At 44.3% G+C, this 16,581-nt stretch overlaps 1 protein-coding gene across 2 annotated transcripts in view; it reads left to right on the top strand.

The window, feature by feature from the left end:
* The window catches only part of LOC110531231 (membrane-associated guanylate kinase, WW and PDZ domain-containing protein 3), a 262,300-nt gene that overhangs the window by 158,082 nt on the left and 87,637 nt on the right, over nucleotides 1-16,581 (top strand). For both annotated transcript variants that reach the window (XM_036988576.1, XM_036988577.1), the window contains exons 2-3: nucleotides 9,415-9,531; nucleotides 14,550-14,669. In XM_036988576.1, coding sequence (XP_036844471.1) covers nucleotides 9,415-9,531; nucleotides 14,550-14,669 — 237 coding nt within the window. The remainder of the gene's footprint in view (nucleotides 1-9,414; nucleotides 9,532-14,549; nucleotides 14,670-16,581) is intronic.

The raw sequence follows: 16,581 nt of genomic DNA, 5'->3' as shown, positions 1-16,581 counted from the left end.
GGGAGAGAGGGAGACAGCGGAGGGAGAGAGGGAGACAGCGGAGGGAGAGAGGGAGACAGCGGAGGGAGTAGGCGAGTCAGCGGAGGGAGGAGGCGAGTCAGCGGAGGGAGGAGGCGAGTCAGCGGAGGGAGGAGGCGAGTCAGCGGAGGGAGTAGGCGAGTCAGCGGAGGGAGTAGGCGAGTCAGCGGAGGGAGGAGGCGAGACAGCGGAGGGAGAGAGGGAGACAGCGGAGGGAGACAGGGAGACAGCGGAGGGAGAGAGGGAGACAGCGGAGGGAGGAGGCGAGACAGCGGAGGGAGGAGTCGAGACAGCGGAGGGAGGAGGCGAGTCAGCGGAGGGAGGAGGCGAGTCAGCGGAGGGAGAGAGGGAGACAGCGGAGGGAGAGAGGGAGACAGCGGAGGGAGAGAGGGAGACAGCGGAGGGAGAGAGGGAGACAGCGGAGGGAGAGAGGGAGACAGCGGAGGGAGAGAGGGAGACAGCGGAGGGAGAGAGGGAGACAGCAGAGGGAGACAGCGGAGGGAGAGAGGGAGACAGCGGAGGGAGTAGGCGAGTCAGCGGAGGGAGTAGGCGAGTCAGCGGAGGGAGGAGGCGAGTCAGCGGAGGGAGGAGGCGAGACAGCGGAGGGAGTAGGCGAGTCAGCGGAGGGAGGAGGCGAGTCAGCGGAGGGAGGAGGCGAGACAGCGGAGGGAGAGAGGGAGACAGCGGAGGGAGAGAGGGAGACAGCGGAGGGAGAGAGGGAGACAGCGGAGGGAGAGAGGGAGACAGCGGAGGGAGAGAGGGAGACAGCGGAGGGAGGAGGCGAGACAGCGGAGGGAGGAGTCGAGACAGCGGAGGGAGGAGGCGAGACAGCGGAGGGAGCAGGCGAGACAGCGGAGGGATGGAGGGAGACAGCGGAGGGATGGAGGGAGACAGCGGAGGGATGGAGGGAGACAGCGGAGGGAGAGAGGGAGACAGCGGAGGGAGAGAGGGAGACAGCGGAGGGATGGAGGGAGACAGTGGAGGGAGAGAGGGAGACAGTGGAGGGAGGAGGCGAGTCAGTGGAGGGAGAGAGGGAGACAGTGGAGGGATGGAGGGAGACAATGGAGGGAGCTGGGCAGATGAGAAAGATGTTGAGGATGGGGAGGGGGTTCCAATCCCATGTGTGATTGCCTCATCATTCTCTCTCTCTCGCTTTGACTCTCCCCCAGTTTTTTATGATTGCCGTCTCACCCCCCACCACTCTAATGCCCAGGTGACGAGACACAAAGGAGCCCATTGTGTTCCATAGGAGCCTGGCTGTCCAGCGATATGCTAGCTGCCTCATAGCGTAGCGGGATGCTGTCTGTGTGCGTGTGCGTGCCCGCACGCACGTTCTCCAGAGATATGACAGTGCAAGCTAATGCCACCTTACAGTCAGACAGGCGAGTCAGCGGAGGGAGAGAGGGAGACAGTGGAGGGATTAGGCGAGACAGTGGAGGGAGTAGGCGAGTCAGTGGAGGGAGTAGGCGAGTCAGTGGAGGGAGGAGTCGAGACAGTGGAGGGAGTAGGCGAGTCAGTGGAGGGAAGAGTTGAGTCAGTGGAGGGAGGGGGGGGGGGGGGGGGAATGGAGCCAGGACAGATTCCTGGGTGGTTGTAGTATAGACCTCCCTGGTCACCTAACATGGGAACAGAGCAGACCTGACTTCGGGAATGGGGGTATAGTCTCTCAGCTGTGTTTGTGTGTGTGTGTAATGTGGTTCCATAACTCATAATGCATAGAATAGTTTTCTGGGAACATGGGACCACAGGCCTGAGGTTTACCAGTTGAATGCTTTTCTTTCCCTGACCTACATTCCTCACTAAAATGTCCATCGACTTACACAATGTGTAAAGAGGCCTGTTTCTTTTGGTCATAGACCTTCCTACCGCAGCCATAACTGGAATGGTTCAACTTGAGTAAAATACCATTCATACTAAGAAAATAATCATACTAATAATAATCATTCATACTCAATACTAGGGTTGCAAAGGGTCGGAAACTTTACGGTCAATTTCTGGAACTTTTCCGGAAATTTTCCATGGGAAGTTAAGCCTGGGAATTTGGGGAATTTTGCTTAAATTCATCAAAAAAGTTAGCTTATAACAGTGAACCTTTTTTTGTGGGACACACAAGGCAATTCTAGGTCTTGTGGCATATTTTGGTTAAACTATCCCCAATTCAATGGATTGGGGATAGTCCATCCCATGTACAGCTGATTATCAAGATCTTGAACACTAATGAGATGCTAATGATTCTACTACACTGTCTGAGCCAAGGACTACATGCTTTCTGGTAAGTTTTGATTACAATACTGGGTGGGGTGAATATATTTTATATGATTTTTTTGTTAAATAGTAACCTACAGCAAAGTGTGTTTAAAGCATTTCTAACTTGTTAACAATTTCTGCTAGTTAGTTTTTGCTACCATGTGGGTTTTAGCTGAGCCTGCTAACTGAGGAGTGGTTTCAATTTTGTATTTTTTCTAATCTTTACAGGAAAATGCCATGGGCACTATCTGATGTGTGGATACATTTCACTGCAGCTAATGTAGAAGGAAAAGCTGTGTACATTTGCTGTGCCAAATCATATGTGAAGAATGCAACAAAGATGCAGAATAATCTGGCCAAGTGCATAATGTTCACTCAGCGCACACAACAAGCAACCTCTGACCTCTATTTGAGGTGAACATGATTAATCAGACACCTTATCGATAGCGACAGCGCATGGTCTTCCTGGAATCAGGTTTTTTGACTCAATGGAGGAACGCTCTTCTTGAGCTGTGTATGCAACTGAATCACCTCTGATGCTCACAGGCAAGGTGTATTGGGAGAGATTTCTGAATGTTCTTCACCCAGCATACACCCCTCCAACCAGACATGCTTTATCTACTCATTTGCTGGATGCAGAGTTCAACAGAGTTCAAGTGAAGGTCAAGCAAATCATAGAGAAAGCAGACTGTATTGCAATCATTTCTGATGGGTGGTCGAATGTTCGTGGGCAAGGAATAGTTAACTACATCATCTCCACCCCTCAACAAGTATTCTAAAAGAGCACAGACACAAGGGACAACAGACATACCGGTCTCTACATTGCAGATGAGCTGAAGGGAGTCATCAATGACCTTGGACCACAGAAGGTATTTGCACTGGTGACAGACAATGCTGCGAACATGAAGGCTGCTTGTTCTAAAGTGGAGGAGTCCTACCCTCACATCACACCAATTGGCTGTGCTGCTCATGCACTGAATCTGCTCCTCAAGGACATCATGGCACTGAAAACAATGGATACACTCTACAAGAGAGCCAAGGAAATGGTTAGGTATCTGAAGGGTCATCAAGTTATAGCAGCAATCTACCTCACCAAGCAAAGTGAGAAGAATAAGAGCACCACATTGAAGCTTCCCAGCAACACCCATTGGGGTGGTGTTATCATGTTTGACAGTCTCCTGGAGGGGAAGGAGTCTCTCCAAGAAATAGCCATATCACAGTCTGCTGATATGGATAGCCCTATCAAGAGGATCCTCCTGGATGATGCATTTTAGGAGAGAGTGGTAAGCAGCCTGAAACTCCTGAAACCTATAGCGGTAACCATTACACGGATTGAGGGAGACAATGCCATCCTGCCTGATGTTCAGACTCTGCTTGCAGATGTAAGAGAAGAAATCTGTACTGCCCTGCCCACTTCACTGATGCTCCAAGGAGAGGAAACTGCAATTCTGAAATATATTCAAAAGCGTGAAGACTTCTGCCTGAAGCCCATACACGCCGCAGCGTACATGTTGGACCCCAAGTATGCTGGCAAGAGCATCATGTCTGGTGCAGAGATCAACAAGGCCTATGGTGTCATCACTACCGTGTCTCGCCACTTTGGCCTGGATGAGGGCAAGGTTCTTGGCAGTCTGGCGAAGTACACTTCCAAGGGCTTTGGGATGGAGATGCAATATGGTAGTCGTGCCAACATATCTCATCAGCCACCTGGTGGAAGGGACTTTGTGGATCTGAGACTCTTTCCCCTGTTGGCTCCATCATCCTCCAACTCCCACCAACGTCAGCCACCTCAGCGTGCAACTGGTCCTTGTTTGGGACCACACACACCAAAGCACACTACAGGCTGACCATTACAAAGGATGAAAATTTGAGGCTTTTTGAGCCTGACAACGAGCCATCCTCAACAAGGTTGGAAAGTGACAGATGAGGCCTCGGAGTCTCATGTTCATGAGGTGGACATTGAGGAGCCTGAGAGGAAGACAACCAAAGTTTAGTTTTTAGACTAACGTTTTTGAGAGATGCGATGGATCGTTGGGGATCATTCAATATTCCCTTTATTTTGTTGTTCAGTGATTTCATCCCATGTGTGAGTCAACTCATTTAATTAAAGTTCAATTCGGAACTAAATCGTTTTTATATTTATATTTGAAGGATTTAATCATTTGCAATTATGTCTATTTATAAGGTAAAAGGTTTATGTTTCTCTCTCCGTATGATATGGTAAATATATCCAACGCAAACAAACAACTACATTTAAATGGTATTTATTCATGAAACTTAATCTCAAGATGATGGACGAACAGGTGGAAACAATTGATTTTCAAAGAGCTCACCGTTTTGGTGGCAGAGCAACCCACCACAAAAGGAAAATTGCCTTGTTACAACAGGGTAGGGAATTGAAGAACACCCCATTCTCTATTAATGAACAATTTCCTCATGAAATAGTGGAGAGACGATGTGCCCCGTACCCCACTTCCAAAAGGCTACATAATTACATTTAAAAAATACATCTCAATATAAAAAATATGAAGTCTAATCAATCTATATAGGGCAAATAATGATGATCCACACTTTTTTGAAAATATATATAATAATATATTGAGCTCACAAGCAACAAAATAATCTATTATTATGGTGGGAGATTATAATACGGTTTTAAGTACCTCAATGGATCGTAAAGGAAGTCATTCTACAAACTATCACCCTCAAGCACTTAAGGAGATCACAAAGATTATGGATACATTATAACTAGTTGATACAGTGCCTTGCGAAAGTATTCGGCCCCCTTGAACTTTGCGACCTTTTGCCACATTTCAGGCTTCAAACATAAAGATATAAAACTGTATTTTTTTGTGAAGAATCAACAACAAGTGGGACACAATCATGAAGTGGAACGACATTTATTGGATATTTCAAACTTTTTTAACAAATCAAAAACTGAAAAATTGGGCGTGCAAAATTATTCAGCCCCCTTAAGTTAATACTTTGTAGCGCCACCTTTTGCTGCGATTACAGCTGTAAGTCGCTTGGGGTATGTCTCTATCAGTTTTGCACATCGAGAGACTGACATTTCTTCCCATTCCTCCTTGCAAAACAGCTCGAGCTCAGTGAGGTTGGATGGAGAGCATTTGTGAACAGCAGTTTTCAGTTCTTTCCACAGATTCTCGATTGGATTCAGGTCTGGACTTTGACTTGGCCATTCTAACACCTGGATATGTTTATTTTTGAACCATTCCATTGTAGATTTTGCTTTATGTTTTGGATCATTGTCTTGTTGGAAGACAAATCTCCGTCCCACTCTCAGGTCTTTTGCAGACTCCATCAGGTTTTCTTCCAGAATGGTCCTGTATGTGGCTCCATCCATCTTACCATCAATTTTAACCATCTTCCCTGTCCCTGCTGAAGAAAAAACCCTGACCTAGGGAGATATAGGTCTTTTGCAGACTCCATCAGGTTTTCTTCCAGAATGGTCCTGTATGTGGCTCCATCCATCTTACCATCAATTTTAACCATCTTCCCTGTCCCTGCTGAAGGTGAAAAACCCTGACCTAGGGAGATATACATGGAGGAGGCTTAAAGCAGCCATCTTGATTACTTCCTAGTCTTGTTCTTGCTGGCATCAAAAAAAAAAAAAAAAATAATAATTTATAGGAGATCAGACCACCATCTAATTGGCCTCCATATAACTCTTACAAAATTTCCACGTGGACGGGGATATTGGAAAATTAATCAAAGCCTATTGGACAACAATTTGTTCTTAACTTAAACAAAATAATTCATAACTGACTTTTTTGTACAACATATGCACAGCAGAACCCCTTATTGTATGGGACACTTTCAAATGTACTTCTAGAGGCCATTCAATGCAATACTCATCATTTAAACAAAAGCAGTTTAGGTCAAAAGAGATTAGACTAATAAAGGAAATAGAGGAAGTAACAGCGCCGGTAGATGGTAATGGAAACTGTACTTTAGAGGCACAAAATAGGTTAGAGGACAAACAAAAAGAAATGGAGGTACTTATTCAAGAACGATCAAGTGTAATGTATTACAAAAATGAAACAAATTGGATAGAAAATGGGGGAAAATGGACAAACATTTTCTTGAATCTTCAACACAGAAATTCCACCAAAAATAATTTACAGAAACTCATTACAAATGGAGTTATCCATGATTCACCAAATTATATTTTGAAAGAGGAAGCAAAATATTTTAAGCTAATGTTTTATTTTCAGTCTCCTCCATTTTCACTGAAAGATGTTAACTGTAAGGATTTCTTTCCTAATAATAATGTAAAATTAACACATTTACAGAAAGACCGGTGTGAAGGCCAACTTACAGAAGAGGCACTTTTTGAGGCAATAAAATATTTTCAGTCTGGAAAAACACCAGGGCTTGACGGTATACCAGTAGAGGTTTATCAGGCCTTTTTTGATGTACTCAAAGATCCATTATTAGCATGTTTTAATTACTCTTATACAAATGGTAGACTTTCAGGTACTTAACAAGATGCTCTGATTTCATTACTACTGTGACAGGACCCAGGTGGTAAGTATAAAGATCCAGTCCATTTAAAAACTCTAACACTTCAATGTTGTGATGCGAAAATCCTGGCGAAATGCATAGCATATAGAATAAAAAAGGTCATACCAGATATTGTTCATTCTGATCAGATAGGTTTTTTACATGGACGATATATTGGAAATAATATACTTTTTATTTATTTATTTTTATTTCACCTTTATTTAACCAGGTAGGCTAGTTGAGAACAAGTTCTCATTTGCAACTGCGACCTGGCCAAGATAAGGCATAGCAGTGTGAACAGACAACACAGAGTTACACATGGAGTAAACAATTAACAAGTCAATAACACAGTAGAAAAAAGGGGAGTCTATATATACATTGTGTGCAAAAGGCATGAGAAGGTAGGCAAATAATTACAATTATGCAGATTAACACTGGAGTGATAAATGATCAGAAGGTTATGTACAGGTAGAGATATTGGTGTGCAAAAGAGCAGAAAAATAAATAAATAAAAACAGTATGGGGATGAGGTAGGTGAAAATGGGTGGGCTATTTACCAATAGACTATGTACAGCTGCAGCGATCGGTTAGCTGCTCAGATAGCAGATGTTTGAAGTTGGTGAGGGAGATAAAAGTCTCCAACTTCAGCGATTTTTGCAATTCGTTCCAATCACAGGCAGCAGAGAACTGGAACGAAAGGCGGCCAAATGAGGTGTTGGCTTTAGGGATGATCAGTGAGATACACCTGCTGGAGCGCGTGCTACGGATGGGTGTTGCCATCGTAACCAGTGAACTGAGATAAGGCGGAGCTTTACCTAGCATGGACTTGTAGATGACCTGGAGCCAGTGGGTCTGGCGACGAATATGTAGCGAGGGCCAGCCGACTAGAGCATACAAGTCGCAGTGGTGGGTGGTATAAGGTGCTTTAGTGACAAAACGGATGGCACTGTGATAAACTGCATCCAGTTTGCTGAGTAGAGTGTTGGAAGCAATTTTGTAGATGACATCGCCGAAGTCGAGGATCGGTAGGATAGTCAGTTTTACTAGGGTAAGTTTGGCGGCGTGAGTGAAGGAGGCTTTGTTGCGGAATAGAAAGCCGACTCTTGATTTGATTTTCGATTGGAGATGTTTGATATGGGTCTGGAAGGAGAGTTTAGAGTCTAGCCAGACACCTAGGTACTTATAGATGTCCACATATTCAAGGTCGGAACAACAATTACTTGAAACAATTGAACATTATGGAACATTGAAGATACCAGGTTTGGTCTTCATAGCTGATTTTGAACAGGAGTTTGATAAAGTACGATTAGAATTTATATATAAATGCCTGGAATACTTTAATTTTGGTGAATCTCTTAAACAATGGGTTAAAGTTATGTACAGCAACCCCAGATCTGCCTGGTGTGTTCCTTGTTCTTCATGATGCTCTCTGAGCTTTTAACGGACCTCTGAGACTATCACAGTGCAGGTGCATTTATACGGAGACTTGATTACACACAGGTGGATTGTATTTATCATCATTAGTCATTTAGGTCAACATTGGATCATTCAGAGATCCTCACTGAACTTCTGGAGAGAGTTTGCTGCACTGAAAGTAAAGGGGCTGAATAATTTTGCACGCCCAATTTTTCAGTTTTTGATTTGTTAAAAAAGTTTGAAATATCCAATAAATGTCGTTCCACTTCATGATTGTGTCCCACTTGTTGTTGATTCTTCACAAAAAAATACAGTTTTATATCTTTATGTTTGAAGCTTGAAATGTAGCAAAAGGTCGCAAAGTTCAAGGGGGCCGAATACTTTCGCAATGCACTGTATATGGGGCATACAACATCTCAGCAGACTTTGTTGCGATGAGACCTAATCAAGAAATCACTTATTCTGTTATTGAGAAACAGAGAAACAATGGGTATTGATTCTAACAACACTATAACTGGGGTCCTGTCAAAGCACATCCTCCCCACCCTGAGGAAGATGCCTTGCATCTCTCTCTCTCACACACACTTCTAAAGAACAAACCGCTGGAGCCTGAGCTGATACTCAGAGAGGGATCCTGTTCACACACCAGAGAATGTGTCGTCCCCCCCCCCCCCGAGGGGATGCCTGGATTTCCCTCCTCCTTCAGGATGAAGAACATCCCCCAAACGTCCTCCATCTGCCTAAACTTCTGTTGTTCCTCCAAGGCAGCAACACTGCCAGCCATTGTGTTATGTTCTCCTGTTATTCATGTATGCATCTGGATACTTGGTGATTCAAGCCAATTAATTTTTCACCTTTGTCTCACATGACAGTTCCTCTACCAACGGAGCCTATAGCCCCCCCCCCCCCCCCCCCCCCCCCCCCCGAACAACAATGCTGTCACACAGCCCAGAAATGTCTAAACTGTCCTCCTACACACACTCTCGCTGGGGGCATGCTTTCCATCACAGTCACCGGTACCTGTCAGATAGTTTTGAAAGGGATGATGGATCTTTCTCATTTACCCACTGGTGGTTATGCGTTTAGAGTTCCCAACTGTTTAAGAATGTTGGAGGATGGTCTAAATTACGTTTTGTGAATGTCCTGTGTGTGGTGTGTGTTCCCTCCGACATTGTACTGTGCTGACCCAGATGTTTCTCCTCTCCACAGGCAAGGTTCTGAATACAGACCTGCGTCACTACCTCAGCCTGCAGTTCCAGAAAGGTTCGCTGGACCACAAGCTCCAGCAGGTGATCAGGGATAACCTGTACCTGCGCACCATTCCCTGTGAGTAGTAACGCCCCGGGCTTCCCCCCTTTTTTCTCAGAGTTTCCTGTCTACTCCACATGTGCCTGCTCGTTAACGGCTGTTCCATGTGAGTAGGACACCAGATCTCAAGACTGACGGTCACTAGCACTTCAGTAGCCAAGCAATCCTATTTGGCCCTGCCATCAGATAGAAATGCCCCCTTCACAGGTGTCCATTAATCAGCAGAGCAGTTTGCTTTTCCCAAAAGACATGCTACTTCTCCCATGAGGACACAGTGCTTGGCATTCATTGGAACCATCCTCCTCAGAACCCTCCGCTTGTGTCTGGATTGATGAAGAGAGTGATTAGAGGAAGAGTGACATGTCAATCACAGTCCTTCATTTTCACAGTTCCATCTCTCTGTCCCTCATTCATTTTCTCTCCTCTTGGCGCTGTGTGTTTAATCATGGATTCTTCTTCTCTCCTAACTGGGGGCATTCTATGCCACATCTCTGAGGTCTACAAAGCAGCCGTCAAACCTTCACTATAAAGGCCATCAACTTCACACATAACTACTCTTTGATAGATGAGATAGGAGATCTCTCACTCCATTTTCCAATACTAATATGTAGGCCTTGGAAGTTAATCTCCAGAATATAATATGCATGTAATTATGTTTAATTAATATATATTTCCATAGTAACCTAATTCCTTCTAAGTACTTGGTGCAACTCTATGCTTCATCCACCCACTATGAATGACTGTGTTTGAGCATGTGTCTCTGGGCCTTTAAAACAATGACTCCACTTAATGACTCCCCTTTGTTTGAGAATGTGTCTCTGGGCCTTTAAAACAATGACTCCCCTGTGTTTGAGTGTGTGTCTCTAGGCCTTTAAAACAATGACTCCCCTTAATGACTCCCCTGTGTTTGAGTGTGTGTCTCTAGGCCTTTAAAACAATGACTCCCCTTAATGACTCCCCTGTGTTTGAGTGTGTGTCTCTAGGCCTTTAAAACAATGACTCCCCTTAATGACTCCCCTGTGTTTGAGTGTGTGTCTCTAGGCCTTTAAAACAATGACTCCCCTTAATGACTCCCCTGTGTTTGAGTGTGTGTCTCTAGGCCTTTAAAACAATGACTCCCCTTAATGACTCCCCTGTGTTTGAGTGTGTGTCTCTAGGCCTTTAAAACAATGACTCCCCTTAATGACTCCCCTGTGTTTGAGTGTGTGTCTCTGGGCCTTTAAAACACTGGGATAAATAAGTGGTGTGGAAAAGCGTTTTATATGTATACCCTAGTGGTTTTAAATGGACAAAAGGGCAAATTGGTGGGATTCAAAGTGCAGATTTTCTACGCTACTCTGCCGAATTACATGGCAATTACTCCCCATTTCACAATTTATTAATGCTACAGGACACATTTATATCATCTTTGAGTCACTATTTTAATTAGCATATAAAACGTTTCTAATTTGTGACTTTGTTATGAGGGAGAGCCACCCATCCTCTCCTGAACGGCAGATTTTCTCATGTGGAAATATAATGCTGATGAATAATTGTGAACAGGCAACTAAATAAATTGCTGATGTTCATTTTCACTAGATGGATACAGTATAACTGTTTAGTGTCTGTCAGTTTCATGAGTTAATGCATTGTTAATGTTCTCAGTATATAAATCATGAGGGGCTATATCGACGACTGCGGACATTAATGGTAAATACTGTTTTGTGAAAAAATTTATAAAAAAGCCATACAAATTCTGAGAGGAAAATGTGCTACGGTAAGTAAGTACGCCAGGCTCTAATGCAGCTCATATTGAATTACTATGGCTGTACAGTCATACCCTGTAGCATTTCAAGCATTGACCCTAGTCTAAGCCTAGTTTGTCTCTAGTGCATGGCTGTTTGTTTCTGCCTCCTCATCAGTGCTAGGGGTTATATTTTGACTGGTGGTGCAGGTCAGCATATGACCCATGTCGCCACTGCTTAGCCACTGATGTTTGTGTGATTGTGAATGGCGTTTCACTGTGCAGGGAGCCGCTGCCTATCCTCTGCTGTGTGACTGCGACTATGGCCTTCCACAATGCATGGAGCCCGAATGCTCTCGGCGTCTCTCCCTGGGATCCAGAATGGCTGCTTGGCCCCGCTATACCTCTCCTCATCGCAGCCCTCTAAATGGCAGCTCAGAGAGAGGAGCGTGACTTCTCCCCAGTCCCCCCCTGAACACACGGGCAGAGACATCATTAAAGGTCACTCACGAGAAAGAAGGGAAGAGAAAAGACAGAGAAGGAAGGAAGGAAGGAGAGTCAGTGCCAGGGGTCCAAATCACCACATAATCCTTGAAGCTTGGCTGAACCCTCTGCCTCCTCTTCTCCTCTGGGCAGTAATATCCGTAGTGGCACCGCAGTAAGCTCTGAGGCTCACTGGGAGATAACAAAGTGAGAAGGATGACAAAACTGTATAAGAAAAAGTGCCCCAGGTATTCAATACAAAGAATAGTTTTCTCTTAAGAAGATTTAAGTATCTTCCATTAAACTTTTTCTAAGCCTGTGAAACAAGACACCATAACCATGAACATAGATAGCTTTTCCGTTAATAGGGAATATCTACTCGGAGTGGAAAAAACATTAGGAACCTAATGTTCCATCCTAATATTGAGTTGCACCCCCCCCCCCCCCCCCCCCCCCCATTTGCCCTCAGAACAGCCTCAATCCGTTGGGGCATGGACTCAAACAAGGTATCGAAAGTGTTCCGCAGGGATGTTGGCCCATTTTGACTCCAACACTTCCTACAGTTGTGTGAAGTTGGCTGGATGTCCCTTGGGTACCAGACCATTCTTGATACACACAGGAAATTGTAAACCATGAAAAACCCAACTGTGATGCAGTTCTTGACACACTCAAACCGGTGCGCCTTGTTCAAGGGCACTTAAATCTTTTGTCTTGCCCATTCACCATCTGAATGGCGCACACACATTCTTGGAATAGGAGTTATCTATTGGAAGCCAGACACGACAGGGTCAGGTCTCAATGTGAATATGTGTGATAGCTTCCCAGTGGTGCTCCTGGTCTTCTTGTAAGCAGCTTAAGCAGCTGGCAGTGTTTCACGGTGGTGACGCTTCGCTGTGTAAACAGATACACTAATTGTTTTTTTTCTTGGACTCTGTCTGTCTGTCTCTCTGTCTGTCTCTCTGTCTCTGTGTTCCACTGTCTGGGCTGTTCCACAACAATACGCTACCTAATGCAGAAAAGTGCCAATTCATCTTCACTAGATCCACTCCAAATAACCTAATACCTTTTAATGATGTTTGCGTTTTTTTGCTGCTGTTCAGTATTGTTTTGGTTCGATAGTTTCATTTCTTCAAAGGTGACATTTTTGAGAACATTAACAGAACATTTTTTGCTCACCTCCCTCTCCTCCCTCACCTCCCTCTCCTCCCTCACCTCCCTCACCTGCCTCACCTCCCTCACTTTTTACCCTGATCCCAGCACTAACTTTTCTCTGGTGTCTACTTCAAATGACCCGTTCTTGAATCCTTGATTCTTCCCCTCTGGTGAGTCAGATTGTTACATGAGAAAGACTGAGCCATGTAACTCTCAAGCAGGACTGTCAACATCTCAGTACACTAAATTGTAGGAATATTGGTTGAAGCCTATCACAAAATCTGTTCTGAAACCAGATTTCCAAGCGCAAACACAAGAATACAGTATTCTGTTTTTCCTGTTTCGCTGTTCAAGGATTCTCATATTACTGTCTTTGGTCTCTGATTCGACCTCTGATAGAATTCAATAGTCTACTTTATCAGATGACCAGGATGGAGGGAGTGAATATGGAGGAAAGGAGGGAGGGAAATAGAGGGAGGTTCAGGAGAGATAGTATTAAAGGAGTCCATTTGGGCTCCTGTCAGGTTGTAGTTCACTCGAGGTAAACATCCAATTATATCTGAGCCATGTCCCCTGATGCGTAAAATGTTTCCAATATATTTATACTTGTTTCAATGTAATTCGGATGAGGGAATCAACTTGTTAAAAGGACCAGCTTGTTGGCGTCAACTGCAGTACAAAGGCAGTTACAGCAGATTATATTTTAATGACTGCTCCATGCTTGGTTTATACTGGCATGTAGTGTATAGTGCTGCAGTTTCCAGATCGAAAACCACAATTTTACGCAATTTAGGGTGAAGAATAGAGATGGAGAATGAAAGAACAGGAAGAAAAATTAAAAAGGTCTGGAATGTTTTTCAACTGTTGCTTTTATATAGTTTGTTATTGTCAAAACAGAAAAGGGGAAAAACCCATCTTCTCAGCTCTGGAGATGAACATACCTCAGAAGTCCTTGAAACAACCCATCTTCTCAGCTCTGGAGATGAACATACCTCAGAAGTCCTTGAAACAACCCATCTCCTCAGCTCTGGAGATGAACATACCTCAGAACTCCTTGAAACAACCCATCTCCTCAGCTCTGGAGATGAACATACCTTCAGAACTCTTCATATCCCCCTCCCACTTTCATAATGGATTCCATTCTGCCCTCATTAGAATAATCTATTCATACAGTGCCTTGCGAAAGTATTCGGCCCCCTTGAACTTTGCGACCTTTTGCCACATTTCAGGCTTCAAACATAAACATATAAAACTGTATTTTTTTGTGAAGAATCAACAACAAGTGGGACACAATCATGAAGTGGATCGACATTTATTGGATATTTCAAACTTTTTTAACAAATCAAAAACTGAAAAATTGGGCGTGCAAAATTATTTTTTGATTTGTTAAAAAAGTTTGAAATATCCAATAAATGTCGTTCCACTTCATGATTGTGTCCCACTTGTTGTTGATTCTTCACAAAAAAATACAGTTTTATATCTTTATGTTTGAAGCCTGAAATGTGGCAAAAGGTCGCAAAGTTCAAGGGGGCCGAATACTTTCGCAAGGCACTGTAGCTTAGTTGAACATGGTTTCTATCCTTCTTCTGTGAATACATGGCTGGATCGGCATCTCGACTCTTCCCAATGGGAACTGTCTGTTATCCTCACTCTGTGTCTGTTGTGTTGTCTCTGGCAGGTACCACGCGGCAGCCCAGAGAGGGGGAGGTTCCTGGAGTGGACTATAACTTCATCAGTGTGGAGGAGTTCCGTGTGCTGGAGGAGAGTGGCCTGCTGCTGGAGAGTGGAACCTACGACGGTTGGTCTGAGCGTCTGGGGGAAGTCTATGGGAGGTGGACATTACAACACCCAGTAACACTATTCCCCACGACTTATGCATTGTTCATTTACTCATTTATAGTACCTGCTGAGATGTCACTGTCATCCAGGTCATCAGATAAACTCAATATAAACATGGCATTCATGCATTGTAAATGTGAAAGGTAGTTGGTCTAGCTTCCCAGGAGTTTCTTCCGGAGCAACATAGCATAGTCCCACTTAGCATTCAAAGTAGGTTGATGATTTCTCAGAAGCCAGCGGTCAGCATTGTGATAGAGAACCCTGGAGGACCCTCATAGCCAGTCATATCCAGACGTCACCAGTACGCAGGATAAATAATACATCCTCACAGTGAGGACATATAGCAGGCTGATCTGCATATGGCTGTTTCAGCTCTATCTCGGGATGTTACTTATTAATGTGGGCCCTTTTGACCTCCGGAGAATCTCCACCGGACAACTGAGGCATAGACACACACACATGCACACCCACACGCGTGCACACGCAAACACATTTTCTCTCGCTCCCTCTCCCCCTCTCTCTCTCTTATGCTCATGAGATTGAGTTTTTGTTCACAAGGGAATGTGTAACGTTTTGTCAATGATCTCTGTGACTTAGAGCCTGGTTTATTACCGGCAGCCCCATTCCTTTGGTCTGAGAGGAAGTCTATGCCAGGCTGGATGTATGTGTGGATGGTTGGCTTCTCCCATCGACCAAGCCGTCAGTGGGACTAATCTCTGTGATCTCTAGGCAGACAGGCAGGGCCTGATCACCTGTCGCTGTGGAGGTGATCTGTCAGGGAGTGACTAGGTCCAAGGTTACAGCTCTATGTTAACCATTTTCTGTCTGTATTGCTGACTCTGGCCTCGACTGTTGGCCCTTGGTTGAAAGGAGGTTTGTGGTCAATGTTTTGGATGGACACAGGTCTTTCACTCTCTTTCTCTCCCTCCCTCCCAGAGTAGCTAACTCAACCTCAGGGAGGAAAGTGCCAACAAAGGTTGGAGCTGTTTTATTTCTCAATAGGCACAGAGAGGCTGAAAGGCCATGAGTAGCACTTTCTTGCAGTTGAGAGCTGTGCCTTGACTCCAGAGCAGGGTACGTGAGAGTCTATACACCAGGGTTCATAACTTGTCTTCTTCCTCTCTCTCTACCGCTCAGTATAGACCACAGCCAGGGCAACATTAATTATAAAAGACAGAATTGGCCAGAAAAGAAAGCAATGATAGAAAAAATACTGAGATAAGAAATAATGGGTTTGTTTATGGAAGCTGTAGGCCTGACTCAGTGAGGTACTGATAGTGGAGCTGTACCTGTGATGTGATGCTGCTGTATTGTAGAGAGCACAGAGCAGCAGCTTATAGAGCACATCTTATTATAGAATAACTATCTTCAAAGTAATGACTCGGGACGTCGGGTTGTGAAATGAAAGCTTCTTTTAGTAATACTACTTGTTCACATTACATTGAACAGCTTTAGATTCTACAAAACAATAAAAGAAAGTTGCTGGTGAAAGACAGGATAATCACTTGTCACTTGTACATAACTGGCGCGTTCTCCGTTTTTCTATTACCTGAATGCAAGGCATTCTGGTACTTGCAGTCAATAGCATGATCCAATACTATCCAAAACAACATAAATATGTATGCAGTTCTCTCAATCTCCATCACACAAATTCTAATACAATTACATATGTATATAACTCTAAAGAAAATATCTTTAGATACAGCTCAATTCATGAACAGTAAACATTAACTCTGTAACCTGTTAAAAGTTCCAACACGTATAGGTCTTTGAAGAGCTCCAGTAGAGCTGAGTATTACTGAAGATAAGAGCAGCCAGGGCAATGGGCCAGCTCACAGGACTGGGGAGGGAGGGAGAGGGTGAAGGTGCTG

Source organism: Oncorhynchus mykiss, chromosome 9, assembly GCF_013265735.2.
Source record: "Oncorhynchus mykiss isolate Arlee chromosome 9, USDA_OmykA_1.1, whole genome shotgun sequence".
NCBI classification, from domain to species: Eukaryota; Metazoa; Chordata; class Actinopteri; order Salmoniformes; family Salmonidae; genus Oncorhynchus; species Oncorhynchus mykiss.
The sequence above is the reverse complement of the archived record's forward strand: the minus strand, read 5'-3'. Positions and strand labels throughout refer to the sequence as shown.